This window comes from Salvelinus alpinus, chromosome 18 (genome assembly GCF_045679555.1).
Source record: "Salvelinus alpinus chromosome 18, SLU_Salpinus.1, whole genome shotgun sequence".
NCBI classification, from domain to species: Eukaryota; Metazoa; Chordata; class Actinopteri; order Salmoniformes; family Salmonidae; genus Salvelinus; species Salvelinus alpinus.
The window spans coordinates 15,944,076-15,963,836 of NC_092103.1; the positions used below are offsets into that span (position 1 = coordinate 15,944,076).

A 19,761-nucleotide genomic window follows, 5' to 3' on the forward strand; every position below is an offset into this window, starting at 1 on the left:
TGTTTAATCAGCTTCTTGATATGCCACACCTGTCAGGTGGATGGAATATCTTGGCAAAGGAGAAATGCTCACTTACCTGGATGTACACAAATTTCTGCACAAAATTTGAGAGAAATAAGCTTTTTGTGCATATGGAAAATGTCTGGGATTTTTTATTTCAGCTCATAAAACATGGGACCAACACTTTATATGTTGTGTTCATATTTTTGTTCAGTGTATTTCCCTTTGACATGAATAGGCCTTATGTATTTGTCCAAGAGATGAGGTCCCACTTAGGTTGCCTATCATCAATAACTGACCAAAATACTTGTACAGTGATTGGTCAGTGTTCTACCACTGACCAATCACTGTCCACCCCCCCGCCCCCCCAGGCAGTGACCAATTTTGATGATATACAACTCCTTTACTGTTCATTATAATCTGTGCTGACGTGGAACTAAACGAACTTTCCGCTAGGATAGTGCGCAGCATGCTGTATAGGAGGCAACTATAAATCCCCATCCAAAGGCACTCAAATTCACTGATGCATTATGCAACTGTATAGGGTAGTAGGGGGTAACTAGCCCCCTGGGGTAACTGCCCCCCGCCCCTGAAAGTCACACAAAGACCACAAGATTTCACAAAATTATTTCCCCAAAACTTTCCCTGGCTGTCACTGTTCTTGCTGAACAAAAAATGTGCTTTGTGTCATCACAACTTTTTGAGATATTTCAACAAAATTATTTGGTGGTAAGTTGATTAAAAAAAAATCAATTCTGAAAAAGTTGTAGATATAAATATTCCAATGAAGTTAGATCTATATATATTTTTTTAAATATACAAGTAAAAAAGCCTTAAGATAAATAATCGACTTGTTAAAAGAGAGAAACATTTTGAGAATTTTTTTGTAAAGTAGTAATATGTTGGATGAGTGTGTTGGGACCAGTTACCCCCTTAAGGTTATGAATGTGTTTCTACCTGTCATTTAGACAATGACTAGCTTAGTTAGTGCTTGTTTATGCTAACTTGCTAGTTAGCAACTTCATTAGAAGTAAAAAGCTAGCCAGCTAGCTAGTTAGCATAAGCTACTAGGAGTACTAGCTAGCAATCGTCTGAGGTAAAATACATTAAAAAAGATAATGTAACTTAATTTCAGTTGCAAACGATTCCACTAGTGACTGATAGCTTTACAGTTAATGCAACTTTATAGCCGTTTAGCTATTTTACACAGCATGTTATATCATATAGCTAGATAGCTATCTACGTTTTTAAGAGAGAGCTTTTCAATTGGTATCTCACCCCGTTTTCAGTCACAGGTGGAGACTGGATTAGGTGTGAGCAGTGCAGGAGGTGGGCTCATGAGCTCCAATTTTACTGGGGATAGCTTTAATTGTGACCTACAGGTCAAATCAAATCAAATGTTATTTGTCACATGTGCTGAATAAAACAGGTGAAATGCTGACTTACAAGCCCTTAACCAACAATGCAGTTTTAAGAAAAATAAGTGTTAAGTAAACAATAGATACGCAAAATATAAAAAATAAAAGTAACAAATAATTAAAGAGCAGCAGTAAAATAACAATAGCGAGGCTATATACAGGGGGTACCAATACAGAGTCAATGTGCGGGGGCACTGGTTAGTCGAGGTAATTGAGGTAATAGTTAAAGTGACTATGCACAGATAATAAACAGAGAGTAGCAGCAGCGTAAAAGGGGCGGGCAATGCAAATAGTCTGGGTAGCCATTTGATTAGCTGTTCAGGAGTCTTATGGCTTGGGGGTATTAGCTGTTAAGAAGCGTTTTGGACCTAGACTTGGTGCTCTGATACCGCTTGCCGTGTGGTACCAGAGAGAACAGTCTATGACTAGGGTGGCTGGAGTCTTTGACAATTTTTAGGGGCTTCTTCTGACACCGCCTGGTATAGAGGTCCTGGATGGCAGGAAGCTTGGCCACAGTGATGTACTGGGCCATAAGCACTACCCTCTGTAGTGCCTTGCGGTCAGAGGGCGAGCAGTTGTCATACCATGCAGAGATGCAACCAGTCAGGATGCTCTCGATGGTGCAGCTGTAGAACTTATTGAGGATCTGAGGACCCATGCCTTTGTCGTGCCCTCTTCATGATTGTCTTGGTATGTTTGGACCATGATAGTTTGTTGGTGATGTGGATACCAAGGAAGGTCTCAACCTGCTCCACTACAGCCCCGTTGATGAGAATTGGGGCGTGCTCGTTCCTCCTTTTCCTGTAGTCCACAATCATCTCCTATGTCCTGGCACCACACGGCCAGGTCTCTATCCTCCTCGCTATAGGCTGTCTCATCATTGTCGGTGACCAGTCCTGCCCCTGTTGTTTCATCTGTAAACTTAATGATGGTGTTGGAGTCGTGCTTGGCCATGCAGTCATGAGTGAACCGGGAGTACAGGAGGGACATGAGCACACACCCCTGAGCGGCCCCGGTGTTTAGGATCAGCGTGGCGGATGTGTTGTTAATCGGAATGGCCGATTAATTAGGGCCAATTTCAAATTTTCATAACAATCGGTAATCGGCATTTTTGGACACCGATTGTGGACGTTTTTCTTTTTTTACCTTTTATTTAACTAGGCAAGTCAGTTAAGAACACATTCTTATTTTTAATGACGGCCTAGGAACGGTGGGTTAACTGCCTTGTTCAGGGGCCTGGAACGACAGATTTTTACCTTGTCAGCTCGGGGATTCGTTCTTACTAGTCCAACACTCTAACCACCTACCTTACATTGCACTCCACGAGGAGCCTGCGTGGCAGGCTGACTACCTGTTACGCGAGTGCAACAAGAAGCCAAGGTAAGTTGCTAGCTAGCATTAAACTTATCTTATAAAAAACAATCAATCTTAACATAATCACTAGTTAACTACACATGGTTGATGATATTACTAGTTTATCTAGCGTGTCCTGCGTTGCATATAATCGATGCGGTGCCTGTTAATTTCTCATCGAATCACAGCCTACTTCGCCAAACGGGTGATGATTTAACAAGCACATTCGTGACAAAAGCACTGTCGTTGCACCAATGTGTACCTAACCATAAACATCAATGCCTTTCTTTAAAATCAATACAGAAGTATATATTTTTAAACCTGCATATTTAGTTAATATTGCCTGCTAACATTAATTTCTTTTAACTAGGGAAATTGTGTCTGCAGCAGTTTGGGTCGCCTGGCTCGTTGCGAACTGTGTGAAGACCATTTATTCCTAACAAAGACCGTAATTAATTTGCCAGAATTGTACATAATTATGACATAACATTGAAGGTTGTACAATGTAACAGCAATATTTAGACTTAGGGATGCCACTCGTTAGATAAAATACGGAACGGTTCCGTATTTCACTGAAAGAACAAACGTTTTGTTTTCAAAATGATAGTGTCCGGGTTTGACCATATTAATGACCTAAGGCTCGTATTTCTGTGTGTTATTATGCTATAATTAAGTCTATGATTTGATATTTGATAGAGCAGTCTGATGGTAGGCAGCAGCAGGCTCGTAAGCATTCATTCAAACAGCACTTTCGTGCGTTTGCCAGCAGCTCTTCGCTGTGCTTCAAGCATTGAGCTGTTTATGACTTCAAGCCTATCAACTCCCGAGATTAGGCTGGTGTAACCTTGCTCTGCAAGGGCCGTGGCTTTTGTGGAGCGATGGGTAACGATGCTTTGAGGGTGGCTGTTGTTGATGTGTTCCTGGTTCGAGCCCAGGTAGGGGCGAGGAGAGGGACGGAAGCTATACTGTTACACTTGCAATACTAAAGTGCCTATAAGAACATCCAATAGTCAAAGGTATATGAAATACAAATGGTATAGAGAGAAATAGTCCTATAATTCCTATAATAACTACAACCTAAAACTTACCTGGGAATATTGAAGACTCATGTTAAAAGGAACCACCAGCTTTCATATGTTCTCATGTTCTGAGCAAGGAACTTAAACGTTAGCTTTTTTACATGGCACATATTGCACTTTTACTTTCTTCTCCAACACTTTGTTTTTGCATTATTTAAACCAAATTGAACATGTTTCATTATTTATTTGAGGCTAAATTGAGTTTATAGTTGTATTATATTAAGTTAAAATAAGTGTTCATTCAGTATTGTTGCAATTGTCATTATTACAAATAAATACATAAATAAAATTGTCTGATTAATCGGTATCGGCTTTTTTGGGTCCTCCAAGAATCGGTATCGGCATTGAAAAATCATAATCGGTCGACCTCTAGTTGTTACCTACCCTTACCACCTGTCTTTAAAATTAGAATCGTGCAATAGCATAGCATAATAGAGTTTCCATATCAATGTTACATAAGTTATTGTAATCAAATGTTATATTCCAGCGTTATTATTTATATTCCATTCCAATATTATATACTTTATATGAATTAAAAACAACTAAAATCTTGCATTATTCAAATCATATTTAGTGTATTTGTACATAATGGATTGCATGGAAAAGGTTCAACACAGAAAGAACAAATAAAATGAATGTACAGGTGAGTTAAATAGAGGGACTTTACATCACATCTCCTCATAGTGAGGATATTAATGGTGACATGTGCAACACCATTACCCCCCTCCCAATATTTTATGTAAATCATTAAAATAAGACAACTAGACATATCTTTTCAGTATTACTTACTAAAGAATTTCTAAATAAAACTGATCAAATGGATTTTAACACACTTGTGTGAAACTCTATGCCATATTCTTCTACCAGGGTAACGCTCCTTTTCTAAAAACATTTCATGAAATAGAAAAAAAATGTGTAAACTGTGGCCATTTAGTTCCCTTTATATTGTATTCGCCTAAGCATGATCTTCATCCACATACCAATTTTTTTCAAAACGTGCTTTTTTTGTGTCAGCAATTAGACATTGTTCTTAGGGGGGGGCTAGTTACCCCCTAGTACCCTACTATAGAAGCGACTGATTCCTCACTTCGCCTGACACGTAAGGACATCTTTACAATTGCGCGAGCAGGTTGCATTCAGAACTTTATAATTTCACAAGTGAGAGTGTAGGTGGGTGTTCCTAGTTTGCATTGTCGCCTAGGCTAGAGTCGCGCGAATAGGCTACTCTGAGGTGATCCAACAGGCTGCCCTGACTACACACTGGCTAAATGCTCAGCACGACCACACAGGTGCATCTGTCTTAAACGACCTCCTGTCTAGTCCTGGTATCTGCACACAGTAATACATTAAGGGAACGGCATACGACAATGAGCTCCTCTCTTCCCAAAAGCGAATCTACCACCTCTCTGCTGAGAGCTTCGGCCGTGCCGGTGAGTCGGAGGTCCGAACATTCTGAGCATCATGGGTCGCGCAGCCACTGTAGTCACATCCACCAACCCGACGGAGGTACAGATGTACCTGACGAGCCGTGTTGGACCGATGAGCGCGAGGCAAGCGCGCGCAGACCCCTTTGTCAACCGAGGCATGCTGGTGGCAGGACAGACAGGAATGGATGTGATAAACGGGGACATTCCCACCAACAAAGCAGCCACTACAATGACGGCTACAGCCAGGAAGAAATTAGAGAGCGGATGGATCGGAGCGGGAAAGACCGCAGTAAGTCGTCTAGACACCCACACCACCACCACCACCACCACAACACCTCAAGATGTGACCTGCCGCCAGCGCATCACCACGGCAACGCACGTCCGGGGCGGAGGTATTCGCCAACTCCATCCTATACTAAACAATCCGACGATACTGCGTACTTTTTTGAATCAAAGGACAGAATAAATACTGGGTCGTCCACGAGTTTAAACTCGGTCCCACCCGCAACGGCTACGCCAGTTACCGGCCCCGTTACCAGCCGCACCTCCAAAAGACTCAGCACAGCTCCATCTGAACATGACTCCAATCTGCACCCGATAGTGAAATCAGTCTTCGGGCAGGTACGTAGTAGTCCCTTGTCTAGACAGAACTATAACACATGATTACTCTCGAACAAACATTCAAAGTCAGCACAAGGATTCAACAAGTAAATTAAACTGGAGATTAATACTCATTATCGATACATACGACCATTGCCAAAAAACGGCGCGCGACAGAAGTTCGCTTTTTATTCAATAGGAATTTATGTATTGTTTTAAGGGTCATTTCGAATTGTCATTTTAGACAATCTTCATAGGCTACACCATCACTATACTGTAAAACTGTCTGTCTCTAACAAAATGCAAAAAGATTAAACTTAATTTACACCGTTGTCCCGTTAATAAACGCGTAGGTGTTTGTTGTGTAACAAAGAGATGGGAAAAAAACACGTTTAAAGGTCCAATGCAGCTGGGTTTTTTAAAATCTCAATATCAAATCATTTATGTGTAACAAATAAGTACCTTACTGTGATTGTTTTCAATTAAAATAGTCAAAAAAACAAAAACAGCTTCTTAGCAAAGAGCAATTTTCAAGCAAGAATTTTGCTAGGACTGTCTGGGAGTGGTCTGAGTTGGGAGGGGAAAACTGAAAATTAGCTGTTACTGGCAGAGAAGTTTGGAACTCTCTTTCATATTGGTCTATTAACACATTTACCGCCTGGTGATGTCACTAGGCAAGCCAAAACTGCATCCCACGAAAAACAGGATGAAATTTCATGTGGTCTTTTCTCTTACAGTAAAAATGCTTTATCTTAATGTTCACAATTTCACAGTATTGTTTCAACCTCATAGTGTGGAAATATATATATAATCACAGGAAATCATGTTTTTGAACGTTTTTTTAACAGTAATTCATGGCACAGAAATGTAGAATGTGTGACAACAGAGAAGGTATTATGGATTTTTCCAACAGCACAGTGCACTACACAATGCCTCAAACTTGCCCCCAAGATTTCAATGCCTTAATATATTTGAAACAAGACAGTTTGAGACATATGAATAGTAGCCTATAAGTTAGATGATATGGCTCAGACAGCTCAGACATGCGTGATATACACACCTAGAGAAAAATTGAATGCTTCACAGTGTCAGGTTGGTCTGGTAGGGTCAAAGGTGAGAGACAGGTAGAGCAGCAACCCAAGCCAAAATGTGACCGGACACCCATTCACCCCTGCTGACAATATTAAAAATGTATGTACATTTTGAGTCCAAATTGAACTTCCATGTATCTGATAATTAGTTTCATGGCGGGGCTGGCAGACTACCATGCGTAGCAGTATGAATAAGGATACTCTCATCATGTCAGTCAGGTGGATAAACTTTCCAATCCTGTGGAAATTGTAGCTGTGCTGAACACCCGACTGCCCACACACACACACACACACACACACACACACACACACACACACACACACACACACACACACACACACACACACACACACACACACACACACACACACACACACACAGCTATTTGTGGTAAGTCACACTCACATCAAGTGTTTAAAAAAGAAAGTGACATTGAACAGTGATAACACTGTGAGAAATTGGGGAAGGTAAAGGTAAAATCTACGCTATACTTTGGGGCTGTAAACCTACAGATGGAGAGGTGAGGGTCGATGGTAAAAGAAGGGTGCTTCTCCATCTCTTCATTCCTGCATCCCATCTCCTCTACCATCTACAAATACGAAAGCCCTCCTCAAAGTCCTCATACAATAGTCTCATTCCTACTGTGCCTCTGTTGCTCTTCATATAGGATATCCAGTTTTCTTTCTGTGCTTTGAAATATTTGTCTCAGTACTGAAGGAGATATAAAGCTCAGGAGGCAATACTTTCCTCATGTGTTAATTTGTGCCAGAAATAACTTCACTCAATCTAGGCCAGAGCTCTAATCAGTCACAGGAGTTCCAGGCAGCAAACCCAAATCTATGCAGCACTGCTGTGCTCTATTCTGCCTGTCTCAATCTGCTCCATAGTGAGACAGTAGTCCTCTATCACTCTATCCAATCATTATGCTTTGAAATGGGAATACAGAAGGACCTCTAATGACAATATCTGTTAACACTCGCTTGCCTGTGAAATTGCTCAGCTGGAGGAGTTTTCAAGTAGAAAAAGTGTGCAAGGTGACTGTCACTTGATGCTAGTTACTGAAAATCAGAGCCTTGTCACAACGCTCTCAGACTCTTTCAGTAGTATCACATCTATAACTGGATATGCAGTATGGTTGAGTCCAATTAAGTCATTGCAAAGTTTCAATGCACCTGAGAGTTGTGTTGTGGTGCCGAGATATTGCAAGATGTTCTGTTTCTCTGATACAAAGGTCGTCTGTGTGTCTGCGTGTGTGTGCGCGCGTGGGTGTGTACTTCCCTGTGTGTGTTTGCACAAATGTGCATGTTTGGATCTTTGGTTGTGATACTCTATTAGAGGACACTGCCTTTCACATTTACATGTCACATCTGATTGTGTTTTTGTATTGGCACTGGTACAAGTATACTTTGAATACATGTTTTGATATGGAGTGAGAATATACCCACTGACATTCTACATTTCATATTTCCATCAAGGTCTGCATACAATCCCTACAGAACTTATTTTCTGCCAGTGGAAGCTAAATATAGCATTCCCAAGACCTGATTATAAGAGAGTAGAGGAGAGCAGCCTTTTATGTGGTAGTAAAAATATTCAAATCCTTTGGCTAATGCGCTACCTGACAAAGCCAGTTTGCAAGTTGGTGACTTAAGCAGGGATCCCTGCATAAGCAAACGTATTATCTCAAGCATCCGTATAAATAGCAGGTTTTCATTTTCATCAGAAGGAATGACTGAAATAGAGGGGCTATGAGGTCATGAGACTAATGAGTGTTTAATGAGGAATGATTCCTATCAGTAAAGGAACATCTTGGTCTAAGAACAACATCGCGGTCTAGACGTATGAATAAATAAAACAGCACACATGTTGGACAGTCATGATAACAACATCATTACACTCATACTCTCAGTTCTTGGGGGACATAATTATCTCACACATAACTGCTTTCATATTTTCACTTCATCTGTGTTGTACTTAGCATTACATTTACATTTACATTTAAGTCATTTAGCAGACGCTCTTATCCAGAGCGACTTACAAATTGGTGCATTCACCTTATGACATCCAGTGGAACAGCCACTTTACAATAGTGCATCTAAATCTTTTAAGGGGGGGGGGGGGGGGATGAGAAGGATTACTTTATCCTATCCTAGGTATTCCTAGGAATCCTTAGCAAGACTGTATATCGATGTAGTCATACATTAATTACAGTATATAGGCTACATTTTCCATCGCTATTCATTTATAGACCAATCCAGGTAACAGCAGCACCTTGGACATGGACACCTGGAATTATCACCAGTGAACTTCTGCCTTGCTTCTTAGCCACGATTGGGTCAAACTCGTCTTTCAGTCTATTCGCAGCTTTCACTGCTGTAGCGACTTTATTTGACCCAAAGATACCTGTTCTGAGGAAAGGAAAATATTCATTGGAAGTCTGGGAAAAGAAGTAAATAGATGATAGTTTCTCAACAATGAGAAAACACCTCTGAGATGACACCACCAGATGGAGGTGACTGCTTACAATTTGTTAAACAGAGAGTGTGGGTTTGTTTGTAAGATTTGTGTCAAGGATTTGTATTACCATAAACCGTGGATACAAACACAAAGCATTTTCAATGTATTCAAAGTGGTGTATTTGTGTGTACATCCGTGTTTGATAACAGGCTGTGTGTTGGTTCTGCAGTTTACCCAGCTTGAGCTAATAAATTACTCATTATTAAACTGTGTTGTGTGTTAAGGATTTTGACAATCACACATTAGCAAATCCACAGTTCTCAAACCAAGCCTCTGTGTATTATATAAGCAGGTATTTAAGGAATTGGATAAATAGGAGGAGGGATCCGAGCTAGGTGGACAGGCATGCTGATAGGCCTGGGTTATGTAAGGAAAACACAGGACTCTATTTTTCCTCTTCAGCTCCCTGTTGTCACAGCATCTGACAGCTCTCTGGTAAAATCACAGCTGAGGCTTCCTTTTCCCTTGCTCCCTTTTCCTGCTGTTGCTCTCTCTCCCTCCTCCCTACCTTCCCTTGTCACTCTTCCACTGAATCATCTTCTCTGTCTCTCTCTCTCTCCTTTGTCAGTCTCCTTTCTTTCCCTTTTTATTGGTTCTCTGACCATCTTTCCATCCCTCCCTTTTTACCTCCCTCCCTCCCCCCTTCCCTCTCTCCCGCCAGGGTCATACTGACCTTGATGAGGTCTGAAAGGGAAAGAGAATAGGGGGGGGCAGAAAAAATGGAGAGAGATCATGGATGACAGAAAATAGAGAGAAAGGGGGAAGGGAAAGGAGGTGTAGATAAGCTGCTATGATGTAGGTATTGTCGTATGAACCATGTCATTTCAGTTTTCAATATGTTTATAGCCCAAAGACTATTTATAGCCACGGATGGGTATTTATACAGTCCATTAACGGATGGTTGTGAAGGAGCTAGATGTTTTCACTATTCAGTTAAATCCTCATTGAAATGGGAAGGATTAGACCGTGAAATTCAAGAGACTGTGTAATGACGTGTGTGTGTCCGTGCGCATGTGCGTGCACGCGCGTGTTTGTGTGTGAATATTAATTATTAATATTCATGGTAACCTGAGGCTGTCTGTAGCCAGTGAAAGAGGAAATCAGTGAGAGAGAGAGAGACAAAGAGAGAGAGAGAGAGAGAGTGAGAGTGAGAGAGAGAGATAGAGAATGAGAGAGTGCGAGAGAGAGAGAGAGAGAGAGACAGACAGAGAGAGAGTGAGTAATGTTGATAATATTTCCCATCTTGTTTTGTTTTATCTTTCATACCAGATCATGTGTCTTCTCAGTCATGTTGAGACTGGTCTACTACTGTTGCTTTAATGTATTGTTGTTCTGATTAATATTGTTGTTGTAGTTGTTGTTAATGGTAATCCCATGTCCACTACTACTATTTTTATTGCTGTTGATCCCACCATTTATTTATATATAAATATATATATATTTTGTATATACAGTATATACATATATATTTGACTTTGATTTTTCGATATGTATACTTTGACAATGTAAGTAATAATGAACTTGCCATGTCAATAAAGTCAATTGAATTGAATTGAATTGAATTGAGTGAGAGAGAGAGAGAGAGAGTGAGAGAGAGAGAGAGTGAGAGAGATAGACAGAGAGAGAGAGACACAGAGAGAGAGAGACAGAGAGAGAGTGAGAGAGGGGGAGAGAGACAGAGAGAGAGAGATAGAGTAAGAGAGAGAGAGAGAGAGAGAGAGAGACAGAGAGACAGGGAGACAGAGAGACAGAGAGACAGAGAGACAGGGAGACAGAGAGAGAGAGAGAGACAGAGAGAGACAGAGAGAGAGAGACAGACAGAGACAGAGAGACAGAGAGAGACAGAGAGACAGAGAGAGAGAGAGTGAAAGGGGACACAGAGGTTAAAGCAGATGAGATGCAGAAGAAAAAGAGAAGTGTAATATTGGCTGGGGTTGTATAAAATAGTATGTGCTTTGCTATTTGAAATGTTGACAGCAAACTACTCCCCCTCCATTCTCCTTTTTCATGAGCTTCTCTCTTCACTATCCCTAGCACGGAATTCATTAGTCTCAAATGAAAGATGATAGTTTCCTTGCATAAAATAACAACCAATTCAACCTAATCAATTATTCACACTTGAATTAAAATGACTGTTATATTTTACCTCAGGAGATGACCTGTCACCATGAAGGTCACCATAGCCTCTCTCTGCCTGGGGCACTTTTATAGGTCACTGAATGGATGCTCCTCTGGTGATCTTCACATACAGAGCTGTGAGGCTGCGAACATGCTACAAGGTCATCGTCCCAATTCAACTGGTTTCTCAGGCTCAACTCTCCTCCATAAGGAGACAGAGATCAGGGTTGTTCATTCTTCAATATTTAACCCCAGATGAAACGAAAATACAAAGAATAAAGCACATTGTTAATCTATTTTCTCAGAAGAACATCTGTATCTGAAATGTGAATAGTGACGTGAGGCAATGTAGCGTTATAATATACAGTAATAATTATACGTCATTGGAGGAGGTACAACCTTTTTACTGTGAGACTAATATTTTCATTGTTGTATAGAGGTTACAGAATGAGCCCACACTCACATACAGTACCATAGTATAGTACATTGGGTATAGTACATACATGGAATGAGAAACGACATACCATGACGGCATCATGAGAGATGACGTTATCAGCCCTCCCAGTCCCAGACCCCTCTCCCTTCTCTCCCAGCTCAAATCTTCTTTAAACTGCGAATGCCATTATTAACATGACATCTCCTAATGGAATTAGCTGCCTGTCTCTCCCGTGACAAACTGTATACGTGTGTGCAAGTGTGTCTGCATGTGTGCAGCTTGTTGAAATACTAAGGCATGCTTTCCTTTGTGTGATGACTGTGGGTGTTCATGTGACTTGTTATTAGCACACATTATAGAGGGATTTTTGTATGGTTGAGTCTATATCAGGAGGTGTGTGAATGCAGTGAGCATTATTGTTTATGTGAATTGGCACCATTATGTAGGTTTAATAAGCTGCGTGTGTGCTGTGTCTTTGCACTGACATTATGAGAGCCGACAGCTCCCGAGGCTGATTTCTGATGTGTTCTGATGTTCACAATGAGCCTCCGTGAGGGGAAACCGAGAGGCAGAGTGAGAATAAATGAATGGAAGAGAGAGGATAGACGAGAGATAGGACCTTGGTGTGTGTAACTATGGGAAACAATTGACAAAGTCAAACAGGAAATGATGTCGTTGATTATGTGACCAGTGGCAGCCACTGCAGGGGATTGCAGGGATTGCTATCAGCATCAGCATCCCTGTGGCGCTTGCTGTCTAAAAGCTGAGACCCCTGTAGCGATCTAGCAAGTATATGCAGTGATTTGTGGTGTGTGTTTGCGCGTGTGTGTAGTACATGTACGCATGTGTGTGTGTGTGTGTGTGTGTGTGTGTGTGTGTGTGTGTGTGTGTGTGTGTGTGTGTGTGTGTGTGGTCCATCATTCACATGCCTTTTATGTTCATTTCGTGCATATTTTGTAGAGCTTTGACTTTGATCTCAATACTGTCCCTTCTAGTTTAGCATGACTTTGTGATGAGCGTACTCTTCTGTGTGTGTACATGTGTGTGTACGAGAGAGGGGGAGGTAGCCTATTGGTTAAGAGCGTTGGGCCAGTAACCGAAAGGTCGCTGGTTAGAATCCCCGAGCTAACTAGGTGAAAAATCAGTCGATGTGCCCTTGAGCAAGGCACTTAACCTTATTGCTCCTGTAAATTGCCCTGGAAAAGAGCATCTGACAAATGACTAAAATGTACATGAAGAGAGAGAGGGGAGGGAGAGAGCGAGGGGAGAGAGGGAGGAGAAAAAGAGAGGGGGAAGAGAGAGCGTGTGTTGTATTTTTAGCTCCACAGCCCCACATCTGTGTGTGTTTAATCCAGTGTATGCATGTGTGGGTTTAATCCAGTGTATGCATGTGTGGGTTTAATCCAGTGTATGCATGTGTGTGTGTTTAATCCAGTGTATGCATGTGTGGGTTTAATCCAGTGTATGCATGTGTGTGTTTAATCCAGTGTATGCATGTGTGGGTTTAATCCAGTGTATGCATGTGTGTGTTTAATCCAGTGTATGCATGTGTGTGTTTAATCCAGTGTATGCATGTGTGTGTGTTTAATCCAGTGTATGCATGTGTGTGTTTAATCCAGTGTATGCATGTGTGTGTTTAATCCAGTGTATGCATGTGTGGGTTTAATCCAGTGTGTGCATGTGTGGGTTTAATCCAGTGTATGCATGTGTGTGTTTAATCCAGTGTATGCATGTGTGGGTTTAATCCAGTGTATGCATGTGTGGGTTTAATCCAGTGTATGCATGTGTGGGTTTAATCCAGTGTATGCATGTGTGGGTTTAATCCAGTGTATGCATGTGTGGGTTTAATCCAGTGTATGCATGTGTGGGTTTAATCCAGTGTATGCATGTGTGTGTTTAATCCAGTGTATGCATGTGTGGGTTTAATCCAGTGTATGCATGTGTGGGTTTAATCCAGTGTATGCATGTGTGGGTTTAATCCAGTGTATGCATGTGTGGGTTTAATCCAGTGTATGCATGTGTGGGTTTAATCCAGTGTATGCATGTGTGGGTTTAATCCAGTGTATGCATGTGTGGGTTTAATCCAGTGTATGCATGTGTGTGTTTAATCCAGTGTATGCATGTGTGGGTTTAATCCAGTGTATGCATGTGTGGGTTTAATCCAGTGTATGCATGTGTGGGTTTAATCCAGTGTGTGCATGTGTGGGTTTAATCCAGTGTATGCATGTGTGGGTTTAATCCAGTGTATGCATGTGTGGGTTTAATCCAGTGTATGCATGTGTGGGTTTAATCCAGTGTATGCATGTGTGGGTTTAATCCAGTGTGTGCATGTGTGGGTTTAATCCAGTGTGTGCATGTGTGGGTTTAATCCAGTGTATGCATGTGTGGGTTTAATCCAGTGTATGCATGTGTGGGTTTAATCCAGTGTATGCATGTGTGGGTTTAATCCAGTGTGTGCATGTGTGGGTTTAATCCAGTGTGTGCATGTGTGGGTTTAATCCAGTGTATGCATGTGTGTGTATTTGGATTAGTGTCTCCAGTGTGTTGCTCGGGGGAAGGTAATATGTTAATGAGCTTCTTTACCACTTTCTCTTTGCAGAGATGGTTTGAAACAGTGCAACAGAGTGAGGGAGAGAGAGACGGGAGAGGGAGGGGGGAAAAGAGGGAGAGAGAGAGAGGACGGTGAGCCAATGAATAAAGCAATCTTGCATTTTCTGCTTTGAGCGCATGCATCGCATGCCTGCCTCCTCTCCCTCTCATGTCTTTGTCACTTTGATCTTTCATTCTTTGTAGTATTTCTTTGCTTTCCTCCATTTAGGTTTACCTCCCCTCTTCCCTCTCTTCCTGTGACTCCCAGTGTCCTTCCCTCTAGGTCATATGTTGATCCTGTGCAACCTCACTCTCCCACTCTTTCTCTGTGCGTCTCTCTCTCCCCCTAAATTCCCTCGTCTTAGTTTCTGACCCACTGGACCCCCTTTCTCTTTATCCCATACATAGAAACACATGCACATGCAAACGCACACGCAAACACATGCCCAAACACCACACAGACATACTAACACAGACACGTTTAGAGACGCACCACACACCGAGAGGGACTTCACCATGGGGAACTCTGTCAAATCTCACTTCTCCAAGAAGGTAAGGTTTTGTGTACTGTGTTCTGGCTGTGGTCTACCTGGACCCCTGACTGTCTGTGGTGCATGTCTCACTATGTGTCCATAACTTGACTGGAGGCTATTGGACCACACTGGACCTTTTTGACCCTGGGATTGTGTCACGGGAGGTTGGTGGCACCTTCATCAGGGAGAATGGGCTCGTGGTAACGACTGGAGCGGAATCGGTGGAATGGTATCAAATACGTCAAACACATGGTTTCCAGGTGTTTGATGCCATTCCATTTGCTCTGTTCCGGCCACTATTATGAGCCTTCTCCACTCAGCAGACACTACTGGATTGTTTACAGTAGTGTTGGACTGTGAGAGATTTGGTTTTAGAGCACACTGCTGTATTGACTGTGAGAGACTTGGTTTTAGAGCACACTGTTGTATTGACTGTGAGAGACTCGGTTTTAGAGCACACTGCTGTATTGACTGTGAGAGACTTGGTTTTAGAGCACACTGCTGTATTGACTGTGAGAGACTTGGTTTTAGAGCACACTGCTGTATTGACTGTGAGAGATTTGGTTTTAGAGCACACTGCTGTATTGACTGTGAGAGACTTGGTTTTAGAGCACACTGCTGTATTGACTGTGAGAGACTTGTTTTTAGAGCACACTGCTGTATTGACTGTGAGAGACTTGTTTTTAGAGCACACTGCTGTATTGACTGTGAGAGACTTGTTTTTAGAGCACACTGCTGTATTGACTGTGAGAGACTTGTTTTTAGAGCACACTGCTGTATTGACTGTGAGAGACTCGGTTTTAGAGCACACTGCTGTATTGACTGTGAGAGACTTGGTTTTAGAGCACACTGTTGTATTGACTGTGAGAGACTTGTTTTTAGAGCACACTGCTGTATTGACTGAGAGACTTGTTTTTAGAGCACACTGCTCTATTGACTGTGAGAGACTTGGTTTTAGAGCACACTGCTGTATTGACTGTGAGAGACTTGTTTTTAGAGCACACTGTTGTATTGACTGTGAGAGACTCGGTTTTAGAGCACACTGTTGTATTGACTGTGAGAGACTTGGTTTTAGAGCACACTGCTGTATTGACTGTGAGAGACTTGGTTTTAGAGCACACTGCTGTATTGACTGTGAGAGATTTGGTTTTAGAGCACACTGCTGTATTGACTATGAGAGACTTGTTTTTAGAGTACACTGTTGTATTGACTGTGAGAGACTCGGTTTTAGAGCACACTGCTGTATTGACTGTGAGAGATTTGGTTTTAGAGCACACTGCTGTATTGACTGTGAGAGATTTGGTTTTAGAGCACACTGCTGTATTGACTGTGAGAGATTTGGTTTTAGAGCACACTGCTGTATTGACTGTGAGAGACTTGGTTTTAGAGCACACTGCTGTATTGACTGTGAGAGATTTGGTTTTAGAGCACACTGTTGTATTGACTGTGAGAGACTCGGTTTTAGAGCACACTGCTGTATTGACTGTGAGAGACTCGGTTTTAGAGCACACTGCTGTATTGACTGTGGGGCATCTCAGTTAGACTTCTGGTCTGAGGAGCAGTGCTCCCGCTCTTACAGGCTAGTTGTGAATATTAGAGGAGACAGGACAACCTAGTGTGTCATGCTGTTGTCTCATCCACCCCACTGAGCCACAGTAACTAAAATAGTCCGCTGACCAGCATAGAATACCGACTGTGATGCTTGAAATCATTTGTGGACTGGATGACGACAATACCACTCTACCACGCATTAGGATGTCACGACTTCTGCCGAAGTCGATGCATTTCCTTGTTCGGACAGTGTTCGGCGGTCGACTTCGCCGGTCTTCTAGCCATCGCCGATCCATTTTTCATTTTCCATTTGTTTTGTCTCGTTTTCCCACACACCTGGTTCTCATTTCCCTCATTATGTGTTGTGTATTTAACCCTCTGTTTCCCCCATGTCTTTGTGTGGTATTCTGTCAAGGTATGCGTGAAGGGCTGTAGGAAGTCAGGCGCAGGAGAGCAGATATTTGGTAGCAAAACGGAGCCTTTTATTTGGCGAACCAAAAGCACACGGCACAAACAAACACGAAATACAAATACGGGTTGAACATAACCAGTCTAACGTGCGCATACATGAAAACAGATAAACAATACCACACAAAGACATGGGGGAAACAGAGGGTTAAATACACAACACATAATGAGGGAAATGAGAACCAGGTGTGTGGGAAAACGAGACAAAACAAATGGAAAATGAAAAATGGATCGGCGATGGCTAGAAGACCGGCGACGTCGACCGCCGAACACCGCCCGAACAAGGAGAGGCATCGACTTCGGCAGAAGTCGTGACATAGGACTGTATTGTGTCTGTTTTCCCATATTTCTTTGTTATAGATATATACCAGATGGACACATAACTGTTTTTCCCTACTGAATGTCAGTTGAGCTGGAGTGACTGTGTTGGAGTCCTCAGTGTAGCCAATGATGCTCAACCGTCACTCAACTGTTGTCGACAGTGTCTAGTTGTGTCCTGGAACCCGCTAGCTGGGATGAGTGGTGTCAATGAGCAGGTTCATGTCAAGATCAACCACATGAGTCAAAGCCCCAAACCAGCGTCACCACTTCACCCCTTCAGAGGGGATACAGTGGCGCGGACAAACCAACAGGTGGCGCTATCCTGTTTAACCCTGCCTGCAGGAGCGCCGTGAACCGTAACCTGATCTTAGCAGAAACCTTGTTGATACGGGTTGTTTCTGCAACCGGCTGATGTTCATTGTTCCGTACGTGGACTACAGACTGGATTTGACTGAGCGGCATGTATCTATAGAATGGATATATTGGACTTAGTTTTACAGTATCTGCCAGCGCTACATGCTTAGTCTGTGTACAACAATGACAGCCACAGTTCTTTAGCTATCTAGTACAAAGATAACTGCACAATAAAGACATGACTTCATGTTCAGTGGGAGCGCTGGTCCACCATGCATCAGGGATTTAAATCCTCTTCAGCAGCTGTACATCCTTGAGCGTGTACGATACAATATGACAAGCAACAGTTGAAGCCATCTGGTAAATAGGGAAGTTACTTCTTGACTGCTTCTCACATTCTAATATTGTTCTAGCTGCCAATTCAATGTCATCATTTTTAACATTAGTAGTGATTTTGGTGACACACTGGACCTTCAGAAAATCTGCACTGCTTCATGCATCACTTGCTCAGATTACCCAGTGGACAGTGTGATGGGGTGCACTGTAGCAGGGCAGGAGCTGGCACTCGAAATTCCACAGCAACAGATGGAGTATGAAGGTCACCCAAAATGTCCCACCAAGCTAATTAAAATCCCACCAAGGGAGGGAAGGAAGAAGGGCAGGGATAGAGAGATAGCTGTCTCGCTGCTGTGAAAGGCTATTTTGGGGGGAAACAAACAATGGAGGGAAATAGAAGCATATCCTTCTTAAGTTGCCAGCTCAGTGTTCCTTGTATAGTGACCCTTTTGTCATAAGCCTGTCAGCGTTCCGGTCTCTGAACACAGCTCAGCTCTGTCCACTGATGCCACTTTTCTGTCTGTCTGTCATTCGACTGAAGAAAGGTTGGCCCTTATTTGCCTTGGTGCAGATTAATATTTGTAAAGGTTTCAATGGTGGCTGATGTTCCCCTCTTTAATTAACCTGAGGCTCTGTCTGTAATTGGGGCTGTGCATTGTGGCCTGCCGCTGCCCCGTGGTCCACAGACTAATTGGTCATTATAATGTAATGGCTGGATGGATTTGATTCCTTCCATCATTGGGACAATGGCTAATTGGAACGAGCACAAATAAGCCATCCATCGCTTTCATATGCAAGTGGCTTTCCTGTCATGAACGAAACCCTGTATTTAAAGGTTAAATGGAGATTAGACAAAATTATGTATTGACAACCCTACATTTTTAACCACTAATGAGTGTGACCATTTTTGGCTGTAGCTGTCACATGGAACACTGTACCACTAAACTGTGCCTGTCAAAAGCAGAATGGCTTGCAGATATTTGTTTGGGTCTTCCTGCGTGTTGTCCCATGGATTGGTCTGATTGTCTTAGTTAGCTGTTGTGTCTCTTTGATTGTATACATCTGGCAGTGTGCTGAGTCAAATAAGTGTCCCCAGCTGCACAGAGAGCGTCTTTGGGATGGATGGGTGGGTGACATTCAGGGCCCCGTTCACTGAACCCAGCACCTGACTGTTCCTTTCACATGACTGACACCCTGACCATTACCATCCTGCCCTCTGACCTCACAGGGACTAGCAGACCTCAGCCTCCACCTCCAACCACCCACCCTCATGCCAGCTAGCCTCTTGTTGTAGTCTGACTCCATGTTGTCCATCCACAAGCTGAGTCACAGTCTGTGTCCCTGTCTCTGCCCCTGCGCCTCTATCTCCTGGCCCCACACCCTGGATGTCTGTGGCCCCAGGACCAGAAGAAGAACTACAGAGCAGTGCAGTCCTGTGAGGAGGGGACTGGGGGGGGCTATCTTGAGCCACTAGTGGCTATGGCTCAGAACGGAGGCAACATGCACAACGTACTGGGGCCTGCCTGCATCTTTCTACGCAAGGGCTTCGCTGAGAGCCGGCAGGCTGTA

At 42.7% G+C, this 19,761-nt stretch overlaps 1 protein-coding gene across 3 annotated transcripts in view; it reads left to right on the top strand.

The window, feature by feature from the left end:
* Positions 1-4,941: 4,941 nt before the first annotated feature.
* LOC139543868 (calcium-binding protein 2-like) overlaps positions 4,942-19,761 on the top strand; it is a 22,112-nt gene continuing 7,292 nt past the window's right edge. The window contains exons 1-2 of one of the 3 annotated variants that reach the window (XM_071350365.1): positions 4,942-5,898; positions 19,594-19,755. In XM_071350365.1, coding sequence (XP_071206466.1) covers positions 5,218-5,898; positions 19,594-19,755 — 843 coding nt within the window. In that variant the 5' untranslated portion in view covers positions 4,942-5,217. Of the gene's footprint in view, positions 5,899-14,774; positions 15,182-19,593; positions 19,756-19,761 lie in introns of those variants that run through there. The other 2 variants (XM_071350363.1, XM_071350364.1) reach the window with 2 other exon arrangements.